The following is a 26,111-nucleotide window of genomic DNA, read 5'->3' on the forward strand; positions in this document are numbered from 1 at the left end:
CAGAGCGACTTACAATTATCTCATTTATACACCTGAGCAGTTGAGGGTTAAGGGCCTTGCTCAAGGGCCCAGTAGTGGCAGCTTGGTGGTGCTGGGATTTGAACTCGTAACCTTCAGACCAGAAGTCCAATGTCTTAACCACTGAGCTACCACTTCCATAAATGTTATTTAACATTTATGGAAGGAGTCTTCAGTGTCAGCGCTTTGTAACAGTCAGAATTTTTTGCACTATGGAAAAGACTTCAGGACAAAAGACAACGAAACCGGATATGCTGTTATTGGAAAATAATCAACTTCAGGGTGATGAGAGATCAAACCCACATATATTTATAGATTGTGGTGTCATTTGCAGGAGTTCATCCTTAAGCAGCTAAGACGCCGCAGTTGGGCTTGGATTGGTCTGAGTGAGAGCAACACAGAGGAGGTGTGGAAATAGGTGGACAGTACACCACTGACCACTCCATAAGAGTATATATCAACTCAGAATTAGAGAGTTGAGTTAAAGGTGTGTAAGTAAAGGCAAATCAACACTGATTAATCTGATTCTGATTTTCTGGGTTTCACTGGAATGAGGGGGAACCCAGTAATGTAGGTGATGAGGACTTTGCCGAGATTTTGGGCTGGAAGAAAAGTTGGAATGATAGATCATGCTATATCCATGAAAAGAATGTGTTTTAGTTGTAAGGTTAAAATAATGCAAAGAGCCATGAAAAAGTGTGTGTTCAGTGATTGGTAACGGTGTTCTTAAGCATTAAACAAAGCAGAGTAAACCTGTAATAACATTGCTGCAGTGTGTGCATTTGGGTGTCTTATTGCTTTTATAAAACTCTGAAAAAATAAATAAAATAGAGTTTTCAGTAAAAATTTTTTAAATTTATGATAGCCACTATAAACAATTATTTTGCCATGCAAAATGCATCAAACCACTGGTCCATATAGCTCACACAGACCATGCACAAAGCTCAGGGCTGCACATCTTTGCTGGGATCTTCAAAAATAATTATTTAATTAATTTAGAAAATATTGTGAAACTTGTACATTCATTGCACATATTTTTCATCATTCTTCAATGATCACTCTCCATCCTTATTAAAAGAAGTGTAATGGGTGGGACTTGAATCCAGGATGTGGAGCTAGCCCCCCAGCAAAATGCCCAAAAATCCCCAAAATTGAAAAATAAAGTACAAATCCTGAACAAACAAGCCTCCAAAAGGGTTAGGGAAAATCCCCAAAATAAGCCCTAGTCATAGGAGCTCTACCAAACAAAGAAACTCCAAGACTGAGCAAAGGCACAAACAAATGAAGGGCTTATATACACACTAGCAAACGAGGAACAGGTGATCTCACTGAACTTGTGCTTGTCTTGTGCCCTCTGCCTCCCTCTGCTGGACAGGTTGTGGTGTGACAAGAGGATCTTCTCAGAAAATCATATGGGCATTATAATGGAAGTGCCGCTTAAAGAACCTTGTTTTGACTCAAACATGCACTGCGTCCTGTTTTATAGTTGATTCTGGGATTCTTTTGTTTCGTTCTTTTGGGAATATAACTGAAATAAATCTCATAAAAAGTATTATTAGATGGCTGTTGTTCTCGACTGTAGCCTAAATTTGAGAAAGACTTAGCTTGCTTACTCAGTCCCATTAGATAAAAGATTGAAAGCTTGCCAGAAAGTTCCACATGGCATTTGGTTGAGGAGTTGAATCAAGTAATGTCCTGCAAATTTGTTGTATTTTATGACTTCATTTTCCAGCAGCAGAGTTTCTAGGGCATAGTGCTAGCGTTAACATAAAGAAGACCATGCCCACTTCCGGCCTTACATTCAAAACCACACAAATACTAATACACTATATGGACAGAAGTATGTTCACACCATTACCATGACACCCATATGTGGCTCTTCCCCAAACTGTTGCCACAAAGTTAGAAGCTCACAGTTGTATAGATTGTCTTTGTATGCTCTAGCATTACAATTTCCCTTCACTGGAACTAAGGGGTCCAAACCTGTTCCAGCATGCAGTGCCCCTGTGCACAAAGCAAGCTCCATGAAGACATGGTTTGCGAAAGTTGGAGTGGAAGAACTCCTGCACGGAGCCCTGACCTCAACCCCACTGACCACCTTTTGGATGAACTGGAACACAAGTGTAGTGGAAATATAGTGGAAAGCCTTCCCAGAAGAGTGGAGGTTATTATAACAGCAATACAGGGGACTGAATGGGATGTTCAACAAGCACAAATGTGTGTGATGGACAGATGTCCACATACTTTTGGCCATATTGTGTATTTTGAGAAACTAAACAGATAATGGCATTGTGTAACACCCGTATGTCCCACGGGGTGCAGAACAATAATTACTTCCCTATCAAACATATCACATAGAAGCGACTTCCCCCTTTTAACCACACTACAAAAGTTAAAGGTTCTCATTAACTTTTGACACACAAAAGGGAACCAGTCCTCTTCTGGGAAAAGAACTAAATATATGAGGGGTGTGAAGTACTAAATTTAAAATTTTAAAGGTTCAACCATGGCATAATGAGATTAAACTAAGTGCTAGAATAGAAGTGAATGAATTACTGAAAAAAAAGATTCAGTGCCTTAATAAATCTGACAACAAATCTGTGATTTTCACACAAAAACATAAATTATTAGAATTACTGAAATGCTGAAAAGTAGTGTGCTAAATTAATTCCTGTAAATACATGGCTAAAACCCAAAATGTATATTTTACTTACTTTACTGGGTTAAATTTACTATTATTTTGTGAGAGCTCACAAAAACTAGGGAAAAAAACAAAGTAATGTTTACTTGAACTGGCTGCAGACTAATGGTGGTTTTTGGATTTGCATATGCATTTGCAGAACTGCTTGAATTGTCAGCGTTATGGACGGGTTGTTTTCAGTATTTCTTGTTTTGTGTTGGCTTTAAGGCTCTAGGCTATTCTATTATCGTGAAATCTTTTGGCAGATCAAGTTTTCTTTGTGTTTCTCGGACAGGTGTATGGTTTGTGTGTGCACAGACATGTTAATTAAGTACTCTTGTTGTGTTTCGCCAGTTCTTTCTTTATGAAGGCTGACGTAAGTGCATTTACGCCGTTAGAGTTCAGCTTCTGGTTAGAACCATTTAAGGTGTTAATGGCAATGAATTTAGTCATGATAATAAATGATTTGAGAAATTGATTCACACATTTTATTTGTGCAACATTTAACAATTGAACTTAAATTTGAGTAACAATTACTTATTTTAAAAAAGAAAACTGATTTATTTTAGTTACATTTTTGGTAACACTTTACACTAACTACATTAATAATCATGCACTAATACCTGAATTAATACTTACTTAAATATGAACTAATGATGAGTTAAGGCATGTACTAATCACAATCTAATGAAGAGCAAACCTTAACTACGACATGCATCTTATGAATTAATGCGTGAATGTTAGTACGTTTGTTAGTTAATGTATTAATTAACACGTAGGGGTTAAACTAAATCAAACATGCTTTATAAGAAAGAATATGAATTAAAGGTGCATAATTTCAAATTGTTTATATAATTTGCCGTATGCAGCTGCATTCACAAATATCACTGGATGGCGCTGGATTACGTTCAGAATTTACATTGATCCTCCTTATTGAATATAGAAAGACGCACTAATAATAAACACCAATAATTTCATCTCAACCCGTTTTGCATCATTCTCTGTCCATTTCTTTTCAAATCTCACTGTAGTACTAGTACGTGCCGTAGGTGGCTAGGGCCCGGGGCACTGCTCCTTTACCCACAAGGGTGAAATTAATACGATAGCATTTACTCATTTAGCAGAAGCTATTATCTGTTAATATGCCCCTAGCAACCCAGAGCATGTACTAATACTACAGTGGGATTTGAAAAGAAATGAATGGTGAATGATACATGTCATTGTGTAACACCTATATGTCTCACAGAACAATAATTACTTCCCTAACAAACACTTCACATAGAAGCGACTTCCCCCTTTTAACCACACTACAACAGATAAAGGGTCTCATTAACGTTTGACACACAGAAGACGCTGTGACTCAGTGTTTTAGTGAGTCTTTTACAGATCAGAGATGTCTCAGACTGTTTCTGAACATGTGAGCTACGCTAAGGAGAGAGGAGAGTGCATCGAGAGGGTGATGGAACTCTACGAGAACACAGACGCTGTTAGACAGCACAACCCCAAAACAGAGACGGAGGACGCCAGCGCGAAGACTCAACACACAGGTACAAATTTTCAATTCCAATTATATTTGTGCAATGATTTTTTTCTAACAATACACACTGCCACAAAGCAGCTTTACAGAAAGAGAGATATGGATCCTTGTGATGGGCGAAGAAAACGTCCGTGAGATGACTTGAAAGAAAACTGAGAGGAACCAGTATCAAAAGGGAACCAGTTATCTTCTGGGAATAGAAATAAATATTTGAATTGGGCTAAATTTAAAATTTTAAAGGTTCAACCATGGCATAATGAGATAAGAAATACATGCTAGAAAAGAATGAATGAATTCTGTGAATGAATTACACAGAAAAAAACAATTTACAACCACCTCTTTTCTGTTGCATTTTGAATATTGCTTACTGAAAAAAAGATTAAGTACCTTAATAAATCTGACAACAAATCTGATTTTTTCACACAATAATTACATAAATTATTAGAATTACTGAAATGCTGAAAAGTAGTGTGCTAAATTAATTCCTGTAAATACATGGCTAAAACCCGAAATGTGTATTTTACTTACTTTACTGGGTTAAATTTACTATTATTTTGTGAGAGCTGACAAAACTACGGGAAAAAATGAAGTAATGTTTACTTTTTACCCACAAGGGTGAAAGTAATACAATAACATTTACTCATTTAGTAGACACTATTGTCTGTTAACATGCCCCTAGCAAGCCAGAGCACATACTAATCCTACAGTGGGATTTGAAAAGAAATGGATGGAAAATGACACAAAATGGGTTGAGATGAAATTATTGGTGATCGTTATTCACACATGAATGCATAAGACTCACGTCGTATTTAAGGTTTGCTCTTCATTAGTTAGTGATTAGTACATACCTTAACTCATCACTAGTTCATTCTTAAGTAAGTATTAATTCAGGTATTATGATTATGCATGATTATTCATGTACTGTTATGATAAAGTGTTACCCTTTTTTTTTTTTTTTTTTTTATGAGAGTAATCCTTGGTGGCATGTAAACCTTACTTAAAATTAGCTCAGTTAAATTGACTAAGATTTTATGTGTGGAAATTATTACCACACTTGTCTTGAGTGAATATATGATCAGAATGTCTAATTTTCAAATATGAATAATACCACAGTGCTGTTGAAATCTGATTAGTGAGGAGGTATTGATTGATGTTTTATAACAGCAGCTCTGACGATATTATTATATATTAGATATTATATTATATCCTTCTTACATATTATAATTTTTATAGTAACTCATTTACCGAGACTTGTGTTGCGGGCAATCCAGATACATACAGTGTGTAATTGTTGATATGGTGAAGTTTTCTCTGAGGAAACCTTTACAGCACTTTGTAACTTTTTTTCCCGACATGGAAAAGTCTTTAGAACAGAGGAATGAAAGCTAAATGTTTTTGTCTTAACTGGAAGAGAAATAAAAAAAAGAGAGGCTGGTGAGGGAATGATTGTTTATACTGCTATAATGTAAGTGAGAGCTCATTTTGGGGTACATTAAACATTACTATAAATGGATAAATTGTAATGGTTGGCAAATTGCTGTGTTAAGAGGAATAAGACACTACAGGATGTGCTTTTATAGGAAAATATTCATCTTCTGGGTGATAAGAGTAACTCCCCTTTGTGTTGGACCACATCACATGACATCACATCACAGTCATTGATTATTTTGCTATAATAGCATGCCTCTAAGTGTTTTATTCCTTACATAATGAATGAATGCGCGGATGAAATGAAACTACAGCAAACCTGCGTCTGTGTCTATCCAACCCCTTTATAGGACTGACCACTGTAGGGGACCGATGTTACAGACTGGCTGTTGCGTGTGTGCTGCTGCTGTGTGTTCTCCTGTTGGTTGCTGCTACAGTGCTGTGGATCAAATTCAGCATCCTGAATAGAGAAAAACACCAGTTACAGTCCACATATGATTTTCTTCTAATAGAGAGAGATCAGTTGCAGAAAAGTTACAAAAAACTGATTTTTGACATTGATCAGTTACAGATAAGTTACATGAAAATGACTTTAGAGAGAGATCTGTTGCAGGCTAGAAACAACAACCTGACGAAAGAAAGAGAGGAGCAATGGGCCACAATTGAGATCCTGAAGAATGAAATTGACCAGCTACAGAAGACGAAAGATGAACTTCAGAGAAAGCTGAATGCCTCAGGTGAGCAAATGCTTTAAACCCTTCCATTTGGTGCACTGCAGTGTTTATTAAGAAAGACTAACATCAATAAATGAATCGTTTACCAAAATCCATTAAAAGGACACTCTAGAGTGAGATTTTCCAATTTGGATCCAGAAAAAAAACCCTTCTGATGAAAATGTAAAAACACTGACTGCTCTAGGGATGTATATTTGTAGATGGGTTATTTTAATACATTTTTTGCTATCTCTTCGACTAACTAAGGCACAAGAAAGCGATGGTAAATTAAGGATTAACGGTTAATTAGTTCAAAAACCTTTTGCTATTAAGCTGATGGAAAAGGTAGACTCTAAACGTGGTAACATTTGTGAGCTCAGTGTTTCGGCTAAGAACAATTATTTGAGCTTTTCTTCTGCAAAGAAAAGAACTAATAGAAAAATATAAAAAAAATGCCTCGGAAATAAAAAGAGGCATTGTGAAGAGCAATATAAAGCAAATTTTGGATTTTTTTTCAAATCCAAAATGCACTCATGTCTCAGAAGAATAGGAAGCATGGAGAGGTGTATTTTGTACTTTGATTGGACAATATGTGCTTGGACTGTTTAATTATTTAATTCTAGATTCACATCCATGGACATTTTGTAAAATTGGATGATCGTGTTAGCTAGTAATCCAGCTTCGTTTATATTTATAATACTCACTATTTTGTTTCATAAGTGCCTTCTTGTTTGCTGCCAATCACGGGTGTAGCTTGACAGCCTGCAGGCCAACTAGACAAAATACAACTTTACTGTATAGTGTTGTCAATTTACTGTCTAGTGATAGCCAAATCTATGGATGTAGAGACAACACAAATGATCCAGGTTATCTAAACAATTTAAATACACTGCTACATGGCTGGCCTACACTGCATTCACGAAATTTAAAATTTTATTGTAATTAAATGTTGCATATTTAAATCAATGAAATGGAGCATGAGTATGGGCTACTTACAAAAAATACGATGTACAGCACAAACGTGAGAGAGAAAAAGAGAAGGAGAAAGAGAATGAAGAAGTTGGACAACAGACACAATATTGCTAGCTAGTGGAGATAAAATTAAATAACCACCTAATTTAGAAGTCGAGCTCTTTTCTTCTCTCCTGCATAGATGTAGGGTGGACGCTTAAAAATGCCTCTTGTCCATATTTAAAAAAAAAGAATATATATATATATATTTTTTATTTTTTATATTTTTTGAATAAAGATACAGGTACGTATATTTGGAGCACTAAACAGATGCAGATAGTGGAATTGCCTTCTATCTCTAGTGTACATGGAATTGCAGTTCTCTTTAAAACTTTTAGCTTTAGCCTCTTTGTCTTTACCTCCTGGTATCATTATATTTGATTAAGGATAAAAGCTTGGCAGCTCTGTTTGATTTTTTTCTATACAGTATATATCCTATATTATATATTCTATGACTGGGAAATGGTTGTAGGGAATATACATAACATGGCAAATAAAAGGCTGTGTTTGTTAGCAAAAGTTTGCGATAATTGTCTTACTGTCTGATCAGAAGCACAGGAACAGGGGAGATGGACAAGCTTCAAATCCAGTTTTTACTACATCCCTGCAAAGAACTGGAATGACAGCAGACAGGACTGCATAAACAGAGGAGCAGACCTTGTGATCATAAACAGCAAAGAAGAACAGGTAAGAGAGAGTGAAAAGAGAGAGAATGAAGGGCTTAGAGAGGCAACAAAACACTGCTATATTTTTATTTTCTGATCTCAATCATAGGACTTCATCACTAAACAGCTGGGCGGTAGTCGGGCTTGGATTGGTCTGAGTGACATTGCCACAGAGGGAGAGTGGAAATGGGTGGACGGTACACCACTGACCACTATGTAAAAACACTAAAATGATCTATACTATATCTATGAATTATTTATCTATTTGTCCAATTAACTGTTTATCTCTATTGATATAGGTATATTCTTCTTTGTCGAAAGTAGCCTGTGTTATTAATTCTGATTCTCTGGGTTTTAGGTACTGGCGCACTGGGGAACCGAACAATGCTAATGAAGAGGATTGTGCTGAGATTTTTGAGCCTCATGATACAAAATGTTGGAATGACCAGAAGTGCTCTGATTTAGCACCGTGGATCTGTGAGAAAAAAAGTGGATCTGGTTAGTAAAAAGTGCACAGAGAGTCAGGCTGTACGCCAGAATTTGGAAGGTGAAGAGTTATGATGAGCTGCTCTCATATATGTGTGTGTGATGCTGTTTATACACTTGAAATGTTATCAGTACATCAGGTTTGACTTTCTGGATGTTTCTGCAGCACCGTGGTTGAGACACTCATTTAATATATACAGGGAATTTGAATATACTTAGCACAAATATTAATGTGTTACTGTTAATGTGAAGAGTTGTTTATATCAGGGTAACTGTGAGAATGTTGTTTTTCATTTCAGGTGTGCTTTTCCTTTAACTTTTTTTTGAACAAAAATTCTACAAATTACAGATGTCTGTCAATCATAACTTCTTCTTGATTAGTGATACTTTCTTTTTTTATATATATAGTATAATGTACCTTTTTTTCTCAATCTAATGGTGTGTCATGGATTATTAAAATCGCCTGTGTGTAGCTGCCACATTTATCTTGAGTAGAAATGTCTGATATTTCATCCTGCTTTTCATTTGCTATTATGATTCATTCAAATAAAGACAATGTTTTTTGTTAATTTGATGCACACTCCTGTAAAGAAAGTATGGTCGTGATTTAAATGATAAGCTGACTGAGCACACATCTACAGCTCACTTTAAGTGTTGAGCGTATTGACAGCGCAAAACATAAATTTTCAGTGTGACATATTGTGGCTAGTGCGACCAGTGACGCTGGACTTAATACTGCTCCTTGCACAAGTCGGTACTATGGTACTACTGATGTGTGCAGTTTCAGCATTAAATCCTCACTATGTGTACATAACCCAACTCGACTCAACTGATTACAGCCATGTGTGTCTGACCTATGACCTTTAAGCGATTTTGGCCATTTTCATTTATTTTTCAAGAAAAAAATAAAACATGCTTCCTAGTATGTCCCAGTGTCACATATACTGTATATACACTATACAAAGCAATCAAACATTGAATTCAGTCATCTTCAGTCAGAGATTTATCCTGATCAGGATCACAGCGGATCCTGGGAACACTAGGCACGAGGTGGGAATACACCCTGAATCAAAAGCCAGCCCATGACAGCACACCATGCACACACACACAAACACACACACACACACACACACACAAACAAACATATTCATTCAAACTGATGGCCAATTAAGTATCTTAAGATTAAACTAGGGACCCTGGAGCTGTGAGGTAGTAACACACACTGTGCCACTTCACTACCCAAGCTCATAATAATGTGAATGCAAAACTGCAGAAATTGTTGTAAAATAATAGATATTTTGAGGAGAATTTTCTCCTAATAAAACTTCCTACAGGAAAATGCATTTTCAACCCAAGTTTCTATAATAATATCAATAATATATGACATACTGTATGTTTGATTAGGCCATGTCTTGTGGCTGGGGTGAGAGTTCGAGTGTGAGAGAAAAAAAAAATAAAAGGGTGTAGAGAGAGACGGAAAAGTGGTCTGATCTCACATCTGCAGAGCACAGAGATGTATATCACAGCTGAAAAAAAATATCATTTCCTGTTTGCAACAGCAGTTTATCTAACACAATCTCTCACCAATCGCAGAGCAACACATCTCTCTCTCTCTCTCTCTCTCTCTCACACACACACACACACACACACACACACACACACACACACACACCATCCAGTCTGCAGTATCAGTCAAGCTGCTTAGAAAACATAAAAAGATTCTGTGCAGTGTTCCAGTATATTATGGCCTCTAATCTGGAAAGGGACTTTGAAAACTTGTATGAAAGCATAGAGAAAGTGGACAAACCCCAAATGACAGATACTCAGTATAGAGGTAAGAGCACACACACACACACACACACACACACACACACACACACAGAAAAACAGAATGATCACATTCTTTAGTGCACTACTGCTTAACATTTCAAGACTTTTATTTGTATGTTTAAAAATATATTGGATGATCGTGTTAGCTAGTAATCCAGCTTCGTTTATGTTTTTCATCTAAAAAATATTTTAGCTGTGTTCAGGTTGACTGCACTCTGTCTTGGTGTGATGTGTATTCTTCAAGCAACTCTCAACATCACCTTGAGACTGCACTGTAGGTCCAGCTTTTTAATTTGTTTCTCAATATGGTGTTTTTTTTATTATCAATAATTGGTGTCTTGGTTTGAGTGGTATGATTTTACTCTGAACAGAATGTTAATGTACCATTTCTTTCAGTTAACTCTGAGACTGAGACTGAGACTGAACTGTTAAACACGAGCTACTACAACCTGACTATAGACGAGCTACGGACCAGTTACGCTGACCTGGTTAAAGAGAAACATCAGTTACAGAATAGTTACACCAAACTGGTTAAGGAGAATGACCAGTTACAGACCAGTTACACCGACCTGTTTAAGGAGAGACACCAGTTAATGAGGAACAGAGAAGAACTCCAGGAGATGTTTCCTAAATTGGGTGAGTGAACATTTGTAGTTTTACTCAAATTAATGAAATATCCATAGGCATCTATATTTTCATCCCTAAAGGTAGATGTCTCATTGGGCTAAGATGAACATCGACAGTGTAGCCATCTTGGTCCAGGCAGCTTGCCAGATTTTTGTTCATTTTGTTGAACTGAATTTAGAGTGTTAACTTTGGACTGTTGCCAAAAAGAGAAAACATAGAAGCAGAAAGCTGTGACACACACTGAGAAGGGGAGCATTATTTTTGTAGAATGTCATGTGCTCCCCTTCTCAGTGTGTGTCACGGCTTTCTGCTTCTATGTTTTCTCTTTTTGGTTATATGGCGTGTATGTTTTATTTTGGTTCATGTCTCGTTTCCACTCCTGTCTTGTTATTGGTTGTCTTCCAATTGTTTCATTATTACTCTCACCTTTTTTTCAGTTTCTCCCTTAATTAGTTTGTGTATTTAAGGCCTTGTATTTCATTGTTTTGTGAAGTCTTGTCATTTGTATCATGTGTTTCTGAGCCACGTTTCTTTCATTGTTAATCTGCATGCTCATGTCTAGTGCGCCTGGTTTTTGGTCTATGTTTGTGTATTTGGTTTTTGATTATGGATTACCCTTGAATGATGATTGAATGAGAGTGTGGTTGTGGTTTTCAAAACAATTTGTGAACCAAATATGTATTTGTGAATCACAAAAATATAGGTGCATCTCATTGTATACACTTTTTTTGAATCCCTTATGGATGCTGTTTTATATTTGTGTCTCATGTAACTCATGTTAATTATTTGAAATTATGAGACAAAAATACCCCAGAGGCTGTGGCATCATTGGGATTCAATCAAATTTCTCAATCTCTCAGAGATAAGGTAAACACTTTTCTGTTGCATCAGTCAGGAGTCCCAGGTTTTTCAATGACTTTATAGAGGTTTTACCAGTAGATATTGTCACAAAGCCGCTTACATAAGTGTCACATGGTCAGGCATATGAACAGTAATGATTAAGGATCTTTGACTATAGTTCATTGTGTCTTCTATTAAAAGTGGACGTAATCAGACTGGGATGGAGCCAGTTCCACTCCAGCTTTTACTACATCTCTACTGAAAAGAAGACCTGGGGTCAGAGCAGACAGGAGTGCAGAAAGAGTGGGGCAGACCTGGTGATCATAAACAGCCAAGAGGAAGAGGTGAGAGAGAGAGAGAGAGAGAGAGAGAGAGAGAGCGAGAGAGAGGGGAGGGGGGATGATCCAGGTATTCATATTGTACTCTCATACTCACAGGACTTCATCATTGAACAGCTGGGAAGCAAAACTCAGGCTTGGATTGGTCTGAAAAGTAAAGACACAGACAGGGAGTGGAAATGGGTGGATGGTGCAGCACTCCAAACTGGGTGAGAAATTGTGTATCAGAGGTCTTTAATATTTTGTGACTGAAAATCCTGGGTTTTAATATTTTGTGACCGGAAAACCTGGTTAACAATGAAGTAAAGTATAAATGCGCCAAAATAATAGTTAATATGTAACCAATTATATTCTACAATTATTATTCAAGTATTTTCCACCAATGAATAACACGCAAAGTGCAATTCTCTCCCTCAAATATATACAGTACCTCGCATAAAACAGGTGGAGATTTTGGAAATGCAACTGATTCCAGATTCGGTTCGATTCACTAACACTTGGACAGTTAGCTTTGGAGCTGCTGAGGTGGTTAATTTTTAATTAAGCAAGGAAACAAATTAATCTGCTGAGAGCACAAATGAATATTTCAAGGCCACAAAATTGTTATGAAGTACACATTATCTACAGTAGGTTTAACACGTCTTTTACCTTTACACACATATCTGTAACTGTAATATCTAAGTATGAATCTCAACACGTGTTAATAGGGTTGAGCTAAAGGTGTTTAATTAAAGGTAACTGAACACTGATTCTGATTCTGTGGGTTTCAGGCACTGGAATCTGGAACAACCAAATGATGGGAATAATCAACCCCCGGCTGGAAATGTGAGCATTAGGCAGAACTGGATCCCTATGCCTTGTGCTCAAGACGAACTGTGGGTCTGTGAGATAACTGTTTTTGAGTGATACGTTACTAGAAAAAAGGTTTAACTTAAATCTACACAGCAGAAGATGATATTGAGATCCACTCCTGTCTGCCAAGATCAGGAGTCTGAGGTTACAGTAGGAACAGACTCACTAAAACTGCTGAAGAATGGAAATAGACCAGGCGATGTTTTTTCCAATCTTTAACTGTCCAGTTTCAGCGAGCCTGTGCCCACTGTAGCCTCTGATTCCTGTTCTTGCTAGTGAAAGTCAGTGGGGTCTTCTGCTGTTGTAGCTTGTCTGTTTCAAGCTTCGATGTGTTGTGCATTCTGAGATGCTCTTCTGCAGATCACAATTGTAAAGAGTGGTTAATTGGGTTACTGTAGCCTTCCTGTCAGCTCGAACCAGTCCAGCCATTCTGCCAGCAGAATTGACGCTCGGTGGATGTTTTTTGTTTTTCGCACCATTCTGTGAAAACTCTGTGAAAAGAGGCTGTTTTGCGTGAAAATCCAAGAAGATCAGCACTTTCCTAAACACTCAAATCAGTCCAACAGGCAACATCATTTATGCCATGGTTAAAGTTACTGAGATCACATTTTCCCCATTCTGATGTTCGATTAATTGAGCATTAAGGGTGCGTCTCAATCAGCTCCCTAGGTCATGAATCGGTATATCGTGTACATGAGTTCGGGCCCTGGTAAGCATCCTGGCTCACTATACATTGGGACACTGATGACTTAATTTCCGGTGACATGACTACTTACTTGCATTGTAAAACACCACCACTGGCATTTATCAACAACATGCAGGACCGATATCTTTCTGACATTGTTATTGTTCCTTTTCCGGCTGCTCCTGTTAGGGGTCACCACAGCAAATCATTGGTCCACGTATTTGATTTGGCAGAGTTTTTATGCTGGATGCCCTTCCTGATGCAACCCTCCCCAGTTTTATCCAGACTTGGGGCCAGCACTGAGAGTGCACTGTTACATATAAACCCAATGGCTGGGGTTGGTTCTCTGGCCAGGAATCAAACCCAGACTGGGGCAGTGAGAGCTCTGTGTCGTAACCACTAGTCCTCCAGTGACCCCGATATATTTCTGACATTACATGTCATATAAGTTTGTTAGCTTAATCACATGCATTTCTGTCATGGTACTTCAAGCAGGATTGTAGGCTAGCTAGTGGATGTTTTTAGTGGAAGTTGTTGGACTCAAACAAACTGCATATAGAACGTCAAATAAAGCTAAAAATTGCTAACATAAGTAATTATTTGAGAGCTACAACAACGATAAAAAGCTACTTACATTTGTTGACTAAGAGTTTGCCCGCCATTTTTTTTTTAGCTAAGAGGCTTCAGAAAATATGATGCCATTTTCAGTAAGGGAACATAGTAGGCATCGATGCTCCCGGATTTTTTAGGGAGCAAAAGTTCCAGTGCACTGGAAGGAGTTTTGTGATTGAGACAGCCCTCAAAATGGCCGACTGCCTGATCAGAGCCCTGACTACTGAACTAGGGAGCTGATTGAGATGCACCCTAACTGAAGCTCTTGACCTATATTTGCATGAGTGGCTGATAATTGGATAATTTCATGAAAGAACAGGTGTACACATGTTCCTATTAAAGTGGAAAACCTGTACACCTGTGTATATGTGTATCTCTCTCTCTCTCTCTCTCTCTCTCTCTCTTTATCACTAGACCAGTTAAAATCCTTAATCTTACTCTTTTTTCATATTGTATATTTGTGATAACATTGGAATCTGTACATGACTAGTCAGAGAAAGAAAAGACTTTCAAGGTTGACAAAGGCACGTTCAGTTTGGAAGGAAATCCTTGTTTTCTTTTATTGCTTTTCTTATAATTCTTATATTTTAGTTAGATTTTTATGTACTTTCATTCCGATCAAGTTGTGTAAATTATCTATTTTCAAATCTGTTTTGTAGGAATTTTGTAAGAATTTCTTAATCATGATCCACTGGTCATATTGTATTTTATATCTAAAAAACACCCAAACCTTGACAATAGGAGCTCCTCAGCACAGCTAAATTTCCTTCAATCAGCAGCTCTACTGTCACATCCGCAGACACACATCCTCACACATTCATGTCATCGTCTTGCCACTAGAGGTGCTCCTCTCCAAACACTCAAGCGAAAATTAACTATGATGTATTTTTACGTGTTTGGTAAATAAAACAACTGCAGTGGTTGACACAAAAATATTGTTGTTGAGTCTTAAAATGAAGCATTTAAAATTTTAATTGCTGTGATTTAATTAAAGTGTGCTTAGTGGTTTCAACCATATGATCTTCTGTCCCGAGAAAAAGGGTAAAGACTGAAATATTGTATATTTTGCTCATGTGAAATCATTAGAGAATTTTTTTTCTAAGTTATAAAAGTATGATCAGAGTCTATTACTGCTGCAGGTTAAATATTACGTACACAGTGATTATACAGCTGTCCTAATTAGTGAGCCACTCAAACGTTCTTCAAGCAGTAAATAACTTTATCGCTTCATTTTAGAACCAAAAACATTATTTCACATCCCCAAACAGCAGATTTATCACATCAAGAATCATGGTATATTGTAAACACTCTATCAGTTCAGGCAGAGATTGAAACACGTGACTGCTTTGAGAAGCATGTCATTTCAGACCTGATGATTTGTGGCTCCTAAAGTCACGATCCCAGCAGGACTCGAACCTGCAATCTTCTGAGCCAAAGTTAGATGCCTTACCCTTTAGGCCACAAGGCTTTCAGGCTGAAGCTTTGGAAATGTGTTAATAAATGTAAACTAATACATGTAATCTAATCAAAGTCCAACACACAAACAGTACATATTTAAAAAAAAATTAAAACATAATAAGTTCAATAGAGAAAAAAATGCTTTAAACAGCAATCACACTGAAATATATTCAATAAAAATCATTATAGATGGTGAATTAAGTAGGAATAAAACACTTGGGGGTGTGCTGCTATAGCAAAAATAATCAGTGACAGGGTTCAGTTTAACCTGTTATATCATCTATCATCATTCTTTGGATCCTCGGTCACATTTGGGCCAAGCGGGAAAAGGTGAAAATTTAATTTTTAACGAAGCATTTCCTTAAAAATAATTAAAACATGATTTCCTTAAAAATGATTAAAAATGCTGTACAAGACTTCTGAGGTTCAGGCCAGCCACTGATCACACACTGAAAAGAGACATTTGAAAGTAGAAATGGATTTCCCTTTCCACAGATCTGAACACTAGATAGTTTTACATGATAGGACTTGAGAATACAAGAACAGTGACTAATACAGTTACAACTGCTCAATACATGCAGTTTGAATTGGGAATATTTGATCATTTTACAGTACATTTCTCTAATCACTGAAAAGCACTTTTCTCACAGATCCATGATAGCTGAGTCGAACATAACCTGTCGTTCCAGCTCTTACTAACGTGAGAATTCAACATCTCAGCACAGTCCTCATCACCTGCATTATTTGGTTCTCCATCACGCCAGTACCTGAAACCCAGAGAATCACAATCAGACTTATATCATTAGCATATAGTTTAACACAGTTTACAATCATCCATCTGTTAAAATCTGCATCGTCAAAAGAACAAGGCAAGTTATATAATGACTTTGAATATTTATTTGGGCTGGAGCTTCCTGTAAAATGAGATATTTGGAAATAAATACAGAATTAATTTCTGTTCCTTACGCAGTGGTAAGTCGTGTACCATCCACCCATTTCCACACCCCCTCTGTGTCTCTGTCACTCAGACCAATCCAAGCTTGACTGATGCCCAGCAGTTTAATAATGAGCTCCTGTGATAGAGAGAACAATATGAACATACAGTGCTTTGCGCTCTCTCTCTGTCTCTGTCTCTCTATCTCTCTCTCTCACCTGTTCCTCTCTGCTGTTTATGATCACCAGGTCTCCTCCTCTACTTCTACAGTCTTGTCTGCTCTCACTCCAGGGTTTCTGCTCAGTAGAGATGTAGTAAAACCTGGAGCCCAAATATCTCCATCCCACTTTGCTTTGTGAATCTGATCAGGCAGTAGGACACATCATGTTCAGTGTATTTCCATAAAACATAATTACAAATAATCAGGTGGTGGTGTCACAGGACCTCCCCACCTGTGATCTCATATTACAGCAATTTGCCAATAATTTTTTTTTTAAAAGAATGACATGTACTTTTATCCATTTATTGTTACTTTTAAGGTAATGGAACACCTGCCTAAAATTTACTGACTATCACAAAGATAAATGTTAAATACACTTCTCCTCACAGATAAGATCAACTATGAAGCATTTTTCTTTGTTAAATAAACAATTATTTTATCCATTTATTATTATTCCATAGAAATTATAACATTAGAAATTTAAGAAATGAATCAATACCTTCTGACCAATCAGAATCGAGAATTCAGCAGTGAAAATTTCAAACAAAAGTTTACCATTTACAGTTGTTTTGATTGATTTGCTCACCTATAGCAGTTAGGTTCTTCTCAAGGGCATCTTTTTCCTTCTGTAACTTCTCACTCTTGTCTTTCGTGTCATTGTAACTGGCTTGTAAAATGATCGTTTTATTTGTCAGTTCCTTCAGTTTGGCTTCTTGTTGATCCTTCTCCCTATTCAGGTCATAATTAGTGGACTGTAACTGGTCTCTCTCTATAGTCAGGTTGCTGTAACTGGTCTGTAGCTGGTCTCTCTCTAATTTTAACTGGTCTCTGTCTATAGTCAGGTTCTTGTAACTGGTCTGTAACTGGTCTCTCTCTTTAGTCAGGTTGTTGTAACTGGTCTGTAACTGGTCTCTCTCTTTAGTCAGGTTGTTGTAACTGGTCTGTAACTGGTCTTTCTCTAATTTTAACTGGTCTCTCTCTATAGTCAGGTTGTTGTAACTGGTCTGTAACTGGTCTCTCTCTATAGTCAGGTTGTTGTATCTGGTCTGTAACTGGTCTCTCTCTATAGTCAGGTTGTTGTAACTGGTCTGTAATTGGTCTCTCTCTAATTTTAACTGGTCTCTCTCTTTAGTCAGGTTGTTGTAACTAGTTTGTAACTGGTCTCTCTCTAATTTTAACTGGTCTCTCTCTATAGTCACGTTGCTGTAACTGGGCTGTAACTGGTCTCTCTGTGTAGTCAGGTTGTTGTAACTGGTCTGTAACTGGTCTCTCTCTTTAGTCAGGTTGTTGTAACTGGTCTGTACCTGGTCTTTTTCTGTGTTCAGGTTGTTGTAACTCGTTTCTAACTGGTCTCTCTCTAATTTTAACTGGTCTCTCTCTAATTTTAACTGGTCTCTCTCTATAGTCAGGTTGCTGTAACTGGTCTGTAATTGGTTGTTTTCTGTATTCACATTGTTGAATTTGATCCACAGCACTGTGATGGCAGTCAGCAGGAGAACACACAGCAGCAGCAGACACACTGCAGTCAATCTGTAACATTTATTCCCTGCATGGCTGTTTCCTGTATTTAGAAAGAAATTAGGCAATTTAACAACTTAACATTTGTACATCAATTGTTCAGAAGCCAAACTGAGAAGAGTAGTGAGACTTACAGCAGGGAAATTATACCAGCACCTTGGTGTGAGCTATAGATCTTCATGAAAATGGGCAAAAACAATCAACAACAACAACAAAAAAAACCTAAAATGTATAATGTTAATAAATGTATTTGTAACATTTATTATTAATTGGCTCAAGTTCCCTCTACACACTGAAAATTTCATTTCAACAAAACTGAATCTGTCACTCCACTTGTTCACTCATGTTGTTTTGCTAGTTATAATATCAGTAAATGAATTTGTTTAGACACCAAAATGAGCAACATACAAAAAAACTGCAAGGAGCCACCCGCTGAGGGTCTGTTACAGCTACCAGCTAACCAAAGAATAAGACATGGCTTTGCTACAGAACTGGCAAAGCTGTCAACACTGTAAACCTACAAGGTTTTAAAGATGTTAAATTCAGTTGGCTGCGCTGTAATCTCAGTAAGAGCTTCAGGTCTGTGTTTGGTTTTGAGGTCAAAAGATGAACATGAGACAATAGATCAGAATTTGACCTTTCATTTCCTGATATTTATATCCAGATGTGTTACACAGCTTAGAACATGGCACCTTTGGTTTGAACGCACTCATTTTTCAAGTGATCAAAAATACTGGAACATGTGACTGACAGGAGTTTCCTGTTGCTCAGGTGTATCCTATTAGAAAGATTGTTTAAACAATTAATATCTCTGAATGTCTTCTCTTGGTTTGTGCCCTGGGTTTTGCCTGTGAAGACTGTATTTGTTGTTAAAAAGGATAAACCAACATCAAGACCAGAGAGCTGTCTACAGGAGAAAAGGAAGCCATTTTGAATCTGAGACAAAAGGGAAAAATTGATCAAAAATGTCTTTAAAAAGAAAGAATCCATTGGTGTACTAGCAACCAGACATCAAACCGCCTATGAAGACTGCATTTGTTGTTAAAAAAAGATAAACCAACATGCAGACCAGAGAGCGGTCTATGGGAGAAATGCAAGCCATTTTGAAGCTAAAAAAAGAGAGAAAAATATATGAAAATTGTCTTGAAAAAGAAAGAATCCACTTGTGTACTAACAACCAGACATCAAACCGGTTCAACAAGGAAAACAACAGCAGTTGATGAGAAATATTGTGAGAGATGTGAAGAAAAACCCAAAAACAACAGCCAATGACATCACTACCAACCTCCACAGGGCAGGGTGGAGAAAGTGTGGAGAAAGTGTGGAGAAAGAAAGGATCTAATCATGATCCAAAACATACAAACTCATCGGTCAAGCATGGTGGAGGTAGTGTCATGGCTTGGGCTTGCATTACTGCTTCTGAAACAGGCTCACTAATATTTACAGATGATGGAACTCATGATGTTAGCAGCAGAATGAATTCAGAAGTCTGCAGAAAAATTCTGACTGCCAATTTACAGAGAAATGCATCCAATCTAATTGGGAGGAGATTCATCAAGCACAAGACTATGACACAAAACACACTGCTAACACAACAAAGGACTTCATCAGGGGGAAAAAGAGAAAGGTTTTAGAAGAGGAGACTGAAGGGAGAGACCCCACAAAACAAACAACTGTAAGAAGCTGCAGTACAAACCTGGAAAAGCATCACTAAACAAGAATGCAACAGTTTGGTGATGTCAGTTGGTTCTCAGCTTGATGCAGTTATTGCAAGCAAGGGATATGCAACCAAATATTAAGTGTTATTTACTTTAATTTACGCTAAGACTATCTGATCCTATACTTTTGCTCACCTAAAAATTGGGTGGTCTACCATCAAAGGTGCCATGTTCTATGCTGTTTAACACATCTAGATGTAAATGTCAGTACATGAAAGGTGAAATTCTGATCTATCGTCTCTTAATCATCTTTTGATCTCAAACTCAGATATCTTCAATCGATGTACACTCCCCCGTTCTCACATGCCTGTGTGCATGTGTGTGAGAGAGAGTCAGCTAAACATGCAACAGATAATGCTAGTGTAATAGTCACATGTGGGTGTTCTGGGGCTCATTTTCTAAATAAAATCCAAAGACACTATGAGATGCTCTTCTTTAATACTTTTCTCTGTCTTTATTTCTTTTTTTTCAATTTCTTCCCTGTGGCCTCTTCACACTCAATTCTCTTTTTTCAAACCAGTACCCCCCATCAAAATAAAGAGCTACAATATATTCCATCACCCAAATATAGGATGAATCCTTTACTTAACAAATCCAATAATACTTGCTCAGCACAAACAATAAAATCTTTTCATATGTTTAGCTCTTACACTAGCATTAGCTTCTTCCAGAGCTCACAACCCCTCATGTCTAGCCAGTCAAAGACAATAACCGAAGCAAACAGTAGATCAGTACATATACACATATTTCTGAGAGTGTATTTCACCTGAGCTCTTAGATTGCTTGAGCCTTCTGGCCTTCCGAGTCGCTAAATTGTCCTCATTCACATAAACATCTTCATAGGAGTTGTCAGAGTCACTGGAATCAGCTCTGTTTTCTTCAGCAACTTCTGCATTTGCATAAATATTCTCACTCATCTCCATTCTTCTTTTTGCAGTAATCCTGAACGCAGTTGTACCAGTATGAAATTGTCTAAAACTACACAACACTCAGTGGCTGTCTGAACGAACACTGCCTACTTGACTGTGTGTGTTGCTGTTGCTATTTCCTGTTTTATGCATTTTGCAAGCAACAAAATGTGTGATTTCAGGGTGTGAAGCTGACAAACCGTAACCACATTATTAGCAGGAAGGCCTGATGAACAGGAGACTTTTTTGCGGTGTGTCCTGTGCACTTTGAGTCTAGAACTTTACCTTTCAGGAAAAACCCCATAAAGGCACAAGTAAAAAGGTTACTCTTTTTTTCATGTTGTATATTAGTGGTAATACTGGAACCAGTACTTGAATACTTGACTGCATTAATTTAACCTATATGGACAAATGAAGAAAAACAATTCACAGGGGATTCAATTGGTATTATATGATATATGGTATGATATAATTTTGTATGAATTTCTTGTTCATGATCCGCTGTTCACACTGTATTTTATATCTAAAAAAACCTCAACCCTTAACAGTAAGAGCTCCTCAGCACAGCTAAATCTCCTTCAATCAGCAGCTCTACTGTCACATCCACAGACACACATCCTCACACATTCATGTCATCGTCTTGCCACTAGAGGTGCTCCTCTCCAAACACTCGGTAGTTTTATTATATTATGTCTCCTAATAAAGTAGCATAATTCAAGCATTATGTTAAATCCGTAATCAGTATAAAAATGAACTATGATGTATTCTTATGTGTTTGGTAAATAAAACAACTGCAGTGGTTGACACAAAAATATTGTTGTTGAGTCTTAAACTGAAGTATTTAAAACTTTATATGATGTGATTTAATTAAAGTGTGCTTAGTGGTTTCAAGCGTATGATCCTCTGTCTCCAGAATAAGGGTAAAGACTGAAATATTGTATAATTTGCTCATGTGAAATCATTAGAGAACTTTTTTGTAATTTGTAAAAGAGTAATGAGTCAGATATCAGAGGCTATTAGAGCTGCAGGTTAAATATTACGTACACAGTGATTATACAGCTGTCCTAATTAGTGAGCCACTCAAACGTTCTTCAAGCAGTAAATAACTTTATTGCTTCATTTTAGAACAGAAGCCATTATTTCATTTCCCCAAACAGCAGATTTATCACATCGAGAATCCTGGTATATTGTAACCACACTATCAGTTCAGGCAGAGATTGAAACACGTGACTGCTTTGAGAAGCATGTCATTTCAGACCTGATGATTTGTGGCTCCTAAAGTCACAACCCCAGCAGGACTCAAACCTGCAATCTTCTGATCTGATACATGTAATCTAATCAAAGTCCAACACACAAACAGTACATATTTTTAAAAAATTAAAACATAAAGTTGATTAGAGAAAAAAAATGCTTTAAACAGCAATCACACTGAAATATATTCAATAAAAATCATTATAGATGGTGAATTAAGTAAGGAATAAAACACTTGGGGGTGTGGCTGCTATAGCAAAAATAATCAGTGACAGGGTTCAGTTTAACCTGTTATATCATCTATCATCATTCTTTGGATCCTCGATCACATTTGGGCCAAGCGGGAAAAGGCGTAATTTAATTTTTAAACAAGCATTTCCTTAAAAATGATTAAAACACGATTTCCTTAAAAATGATTAAAAATGCTGTACAAGACTTCTGAGATTCAGGCCAGCCACTGATCACACACTGAAAAGAGACATTTGAAAGTAGAAATGGATTTCCCTTTCCACAGATCTGAACACTAGATAGTTTTACATGATAGGACTTGAGAATACAAGAACAGTGACTAATACAGTTACAACTGCTCGATACATGCAGTTTGAATTGGGAATATTTGATCATTTTACAGTACATTTCTCTAATTACTGAAAAGCACTTTTCTCACAGATCCATGATAGCTGAGCCGAACATAACCTGTCGTTCCAGCTCTTACTAATATGAGAACTCAGCATCTCAGCACAGTCCTCATCACCTACATTATTCGGTTCTCCATCACCCCAGTACCTGAAACCCACAGAATAACAATCAGACTTATATCATTAGCATGTTGTTTAACACAGTTTACAATCTTCCATCTGTTAAAATCTGCATCGTCAAAAGAACAAGGCAAGTTATATAATGACTGAATATTTATTTGGGCTGGAGCTTCCTGTAAAATGAGATATTTGGAAATAAATACAGAATTAATTTCTGTTCCTTACGCAGTGGTAAGTCGTGTACCATCCACCCATTTCCACACCCCCTCTGTGTCTCTGTCACTCAGACCAATCCAAGCCTCATTGTTTCCCAGCTGTTTAATGATGAACTCCTGTGATTGAGAACACAATATGAATATATAGTGATTTCCTCTCTCTCTCATTCTCTCATTCTCTCTCTCTCTCTCTCTCTCTCTCTCACCTGTTCCTCTCTGCTGTTTATGATCACCAGGTCTCCTCCTCTACTTCTACAGTCTTGTCTGCTCTCACTCCAGGTTTTCTGCTCAGTAGAGATGTAGTAAAACCTGGAGCCCAAATATCTCCATCCCACTTTGGCATGTGAATCTGATCAGGCAGTAGGACACATCATGTTCAGTGTATTTCCATAAAACATAATTACAAATAATCAGGTGGTGTTTGCTAACAATTATTATAAATGTAATTTATTTATGTAACGTAATGGAACAACCTGCAGAAAATTGACTGACTGTTAAAAGTGCTGACACTGGACACTCCTTCAATAAATGTTAAATACACATCTCCTCACAGATCATATAAACGTTTAGGCATTATTCTTTGTTAAACCAATTATTTTCATCCATTTATTATTATTCCATAGAAACAATAATGAAAAGGAATCACTTTCTGACCAATCAGAATCTAGAATTCAGCAGTGTAAAGTTTCAAAGGTATAGGTTTACCATTTACAGTTGTTTTGATTGATTTACTCACCTATAGCAGTTAACTTCTTCTGAAGGGCGTCTTTTTCCTTCTGTAACTTCTCACTCTTGTCTTTCGTGTCATTATACCTCGCTTGTACATTGATCATTTCGTTTGTCAGTTGATTTTTCTCCCTATTCAGATCATAATTAGTGGACTTACACTGGTCTCTCTCTACAGTCAGGTTGTTGTAACTGGTCTGTAGCTCGTCTCTCTCTACAGTCAGGTTGTTGTAACTGGTCTTTAACTGGTCTTTTTCTGTATTCAGGTTGTTGTATTTGATCCACAGCACTGTGACGGCAATCAGTAGGAGCACACACAGCAGCACCACACACACAACCCTCCTTGTAGTGTTGAGCCCTAGGACACAGAGAATTATATCTACATTATATCTTTCACTGATGACTTGTCTTTTGTGTTGCAATGTTTAAAATGGAATGAAAAAGGACATGAAATAGCCAAAAAAAAAAAAAAATTGTCAAAACGGGAAAAAAACAACAACAGCAAAAGAATGATTCTTACTATTTACAGTATATGTAATCATATCACATAATTATCATCTTGAGCTTGAGCCATGTTCATTTGCCCTGTGATTAATTTCTTTATTTCTTCAAACAGAAGGCATTATTATAAACTCTAAAATGCCATGAAATAAAGTCAAGAGAATTTTAAGGATTTGTATTTTTCTCTGAAAAATGTGACATTAATTACAGCCATTTATCCCTCACACAGTCAATTAGACATATGAAGCAAAAGAGAGAAATTCAGGACATAATCTTCCATTGCTCTTCCAAATATGAACCCTGGTTTGTTTCTTTATGTTTGTGTGTGTGTGTGTGTGTGTTTGTGCACATACCCAAGGTTTTTCTGGTGCTGTGAGTGCCCCGGTCATCTTCATCCACAGACATGCCTTCATGCAAAGTATTGTTTAAAAATAATACATCCCTACTGTCCTGACAATCAAACTTATTTTCAGTTCTCAAATTTGAATAAATGTCCTGTCCAGTCTCCATGCTGCCCTTTTCAGTAATGCGTTTTGAGTTATTGTTCCTGTCAGCTTTGATGCGTGTATCAGGGTTATCCCAACTGCAACAGACTTTTAAGTCAGCATGTGTGTATGCTTATCTGAGATTCGTTTCTCTGATTGAGGAAGTTGTGCTGTTTTCTTCTTTCAGAAATGAAGAAAAGTGCAGAGTCAGTAGAAGCAAAGTGACCTGAGGACATGAACTCTCCTTAATGGTTCATTTAAAAGAAGAAGCGTTTAGATAAAATGACCTACTTTAACTTCAAGGGTCATGTTGGGATTGCTGATCCTCCCTTTATCCAGAAGATATTAATTATTACCCACATATGAGGGTGACAGAATCACAATATGGGATATTATATACAGTATAATAACATATAGTATGCATCTAAAATGCAGTACATTTGAACATAATATTCAATATTAATACTGATATGTTTTAACACTTTACATTAAGATTCCCTTATATAAAAAAAAGGTCATCAACAGAGATAACTGAAGGGTAAAAAGAGTTTCGCTGAATGTGCACTTCATCATCCTGTGAGGCTTCGTCTAATCTGCATGGATAAGCATATGCTCTGGGGAATGGATAAATTCACACACTTTCATTTCTGAAGTAATTATTGGTCACAAACGTACCTCAGAAATGACCTAGTGTTTTACATTTTCTTGTAGGGGAATCACTGAGTTCAGTAACCTCTAATACAGAAGTCATTACAGCTCAGTGACTTCTTATTCAACGAAAATCTGCGTTCAGTGTTGTTCTGCGTTCATTTCTGGTTCTCTTTTATACCAAATCATCCATAGTAAAGAAAAAAACACAATAAACACTCCCATTTGTGCCAAACATGATCAAATCAAACTTCCTGAAATGTAATTGATATGGTCATGTGATCTTCTGTACACTTTGTGCCACTGGCTAAAAATAATAAGAGAGACCAAAACACATTTACAGCAAAGTAGAAGTATATTTTTCAAGTCATTTATATAACTAAAAAGCATTTTTCTCACAGACTCACTCTTCTTTATCAAAGCATTTATCAGTGCTCCAGCTCTTTGTA

At 37.0% G+C, this 26,111-nt stretch overlaps 4 protein-coding genes across 6 annotated transcripts; 2 read left to right on the plus strand and 2 right to left on the minus strand.

Annotated features, from left to right (window-relative positions):
* The first annotated feature begins 4,016 nt into the window (after positions 1 to 4,016).
* On the plus strand, positions 4,017 to 9,409 carry LOC113544323 (CD209 antigen). Of its 2 annotated transcripts, none has more exons than XM_026943073.3 (5): positions 4,017 to 4,245; positions 6,014 to 6,400; positions 7,938 to 8,074; positions 8,162 to 8,268; positions 8,411 to 9,409. In XM_026943073.3, the coding sequence occupies exons 1-5, from the start codon at positions 4,092 to 4,094 to the stop codon at positions 8,553 to 8,555; spliced, it is 930 nt and encodes a 309-aa protein (XP_026798874.3). In that variant the 5' UTR covers positions 4,017 to 4,091; the 3' UTR covers positions 8,556 to 9,409. The 2 variants fall into 2 exon arrangements, with proteins under 2 accessions (XP_026798874.3, XP_026798875.3); XM_026943074.3 differs by having other exon boundaries at positions 7,941 to 8,074.
* An 800-nt stretch (positions 9,410 to 10,209) lies between these two features.
* LOC113544327 (C-type lectin domain family 4 member F) lies at positions 10,210 to 15,196 on the plus strand. 2 transcript variants are annotated; one of them, XM_026943080.3, is made up of 6 exons: positions 10,210 to 10,372; positions 10,562 to 10,642; positions 10,765 to 11,004; positions 12,037 to 12,179; positions 12,273 to 12,382; positions 12,944 to 15,196. In XM_026943080.3, the coding sequence occupies exons 1-6, from the start codon at positions 10,282 to 10,284 to the stop codon at positions 13,077 to 13,079; spliced, it is 801 nt and encodes a 266-aa protein (XP_026798881.3). In that variant the 5' UTR covers positions 10,210 to 10,281; the 3' UTR covers positions 13,080 to 15,196. The 2 variants fall into 2 exon arrangements, with proteins under 2 accessions (XP_026798881.3, XP_034156892.2); XM_034301001.2 differs by having other exon boundaries at positions 10,242 to 10,372; positions 10,572 to 10,642.
* Positions 15,186 to 21,480, minus strand: LOC113544252 (C-type lectin domain family 4 member M-like). Its single transcript, XM_034300989.2, has 5 exons — positions 20,937 to 21,480; positions 17,521 to 18,495; positions 16,933 to 17,075; positions 16,747 to 16,853; positions 15,186 to 16,547 (listed from the first exon to the last, which is right to left on the minus strand). The coding sequence occupies exons 1-5, from the start codon at positions 21,091 to 21,093 to the stop codon at positions 16,406 to 16,408; spliced, it is 1,524 nt and encodes a 507-aa protein (XP_034156880.2). The 5' UTR covers positions 21,094 to 21,480; the 3' UTR covers positions 15,186 to 16,405.
* Positions 21,481 to 22,165: 685 nt separating this feature from the next.
* LOC117596297 (CD209 antigen-like protein C) lies at positions 22,166 to 25,146 on the minus strand. Its single transcript, XM_034300994.2, has 5 exons — positions 24,883 to 25,146; positions 24,039 to 24,386; positions 23,509 to 23,651; positions 23,313 to 23,419; positions 22,166 to 23,115 (listed from the first exon to the last, which is right to left on the minus strand). Exons 1-5 carry the CDS (start codon positions 25,037 to 25,039, stop codon positions 22,974 to 22,976), a joined length of 897 nt encoding a protein of 298 aa, XP_034156885.1. The 5' UTR covers positions 25,040 to 25,146; the 3' UTR covers positions 22,166 to 22,973.
* Positions 25,147 to 26,111: the final 965 nt, after the last annotated feature.

This window comes from Pangasianodon hypophthalmus, chromosome 28, assembly GCF_027358585.1.
Source record: "Pangasianodon hypophthalmus isolate fPanHyp1 chromosome 28, fPanHyp1.pri, whole genome shotgun sequence".
In the NCBI taxonomy this organism is placed as follows: domain Eukaryota; kingdom Metazoa; phylum Chordata; class Actinopteri; order Siluriformes; family Pangasiidae; genus Pangasianodon; species Pangasianodon hypophthalmus.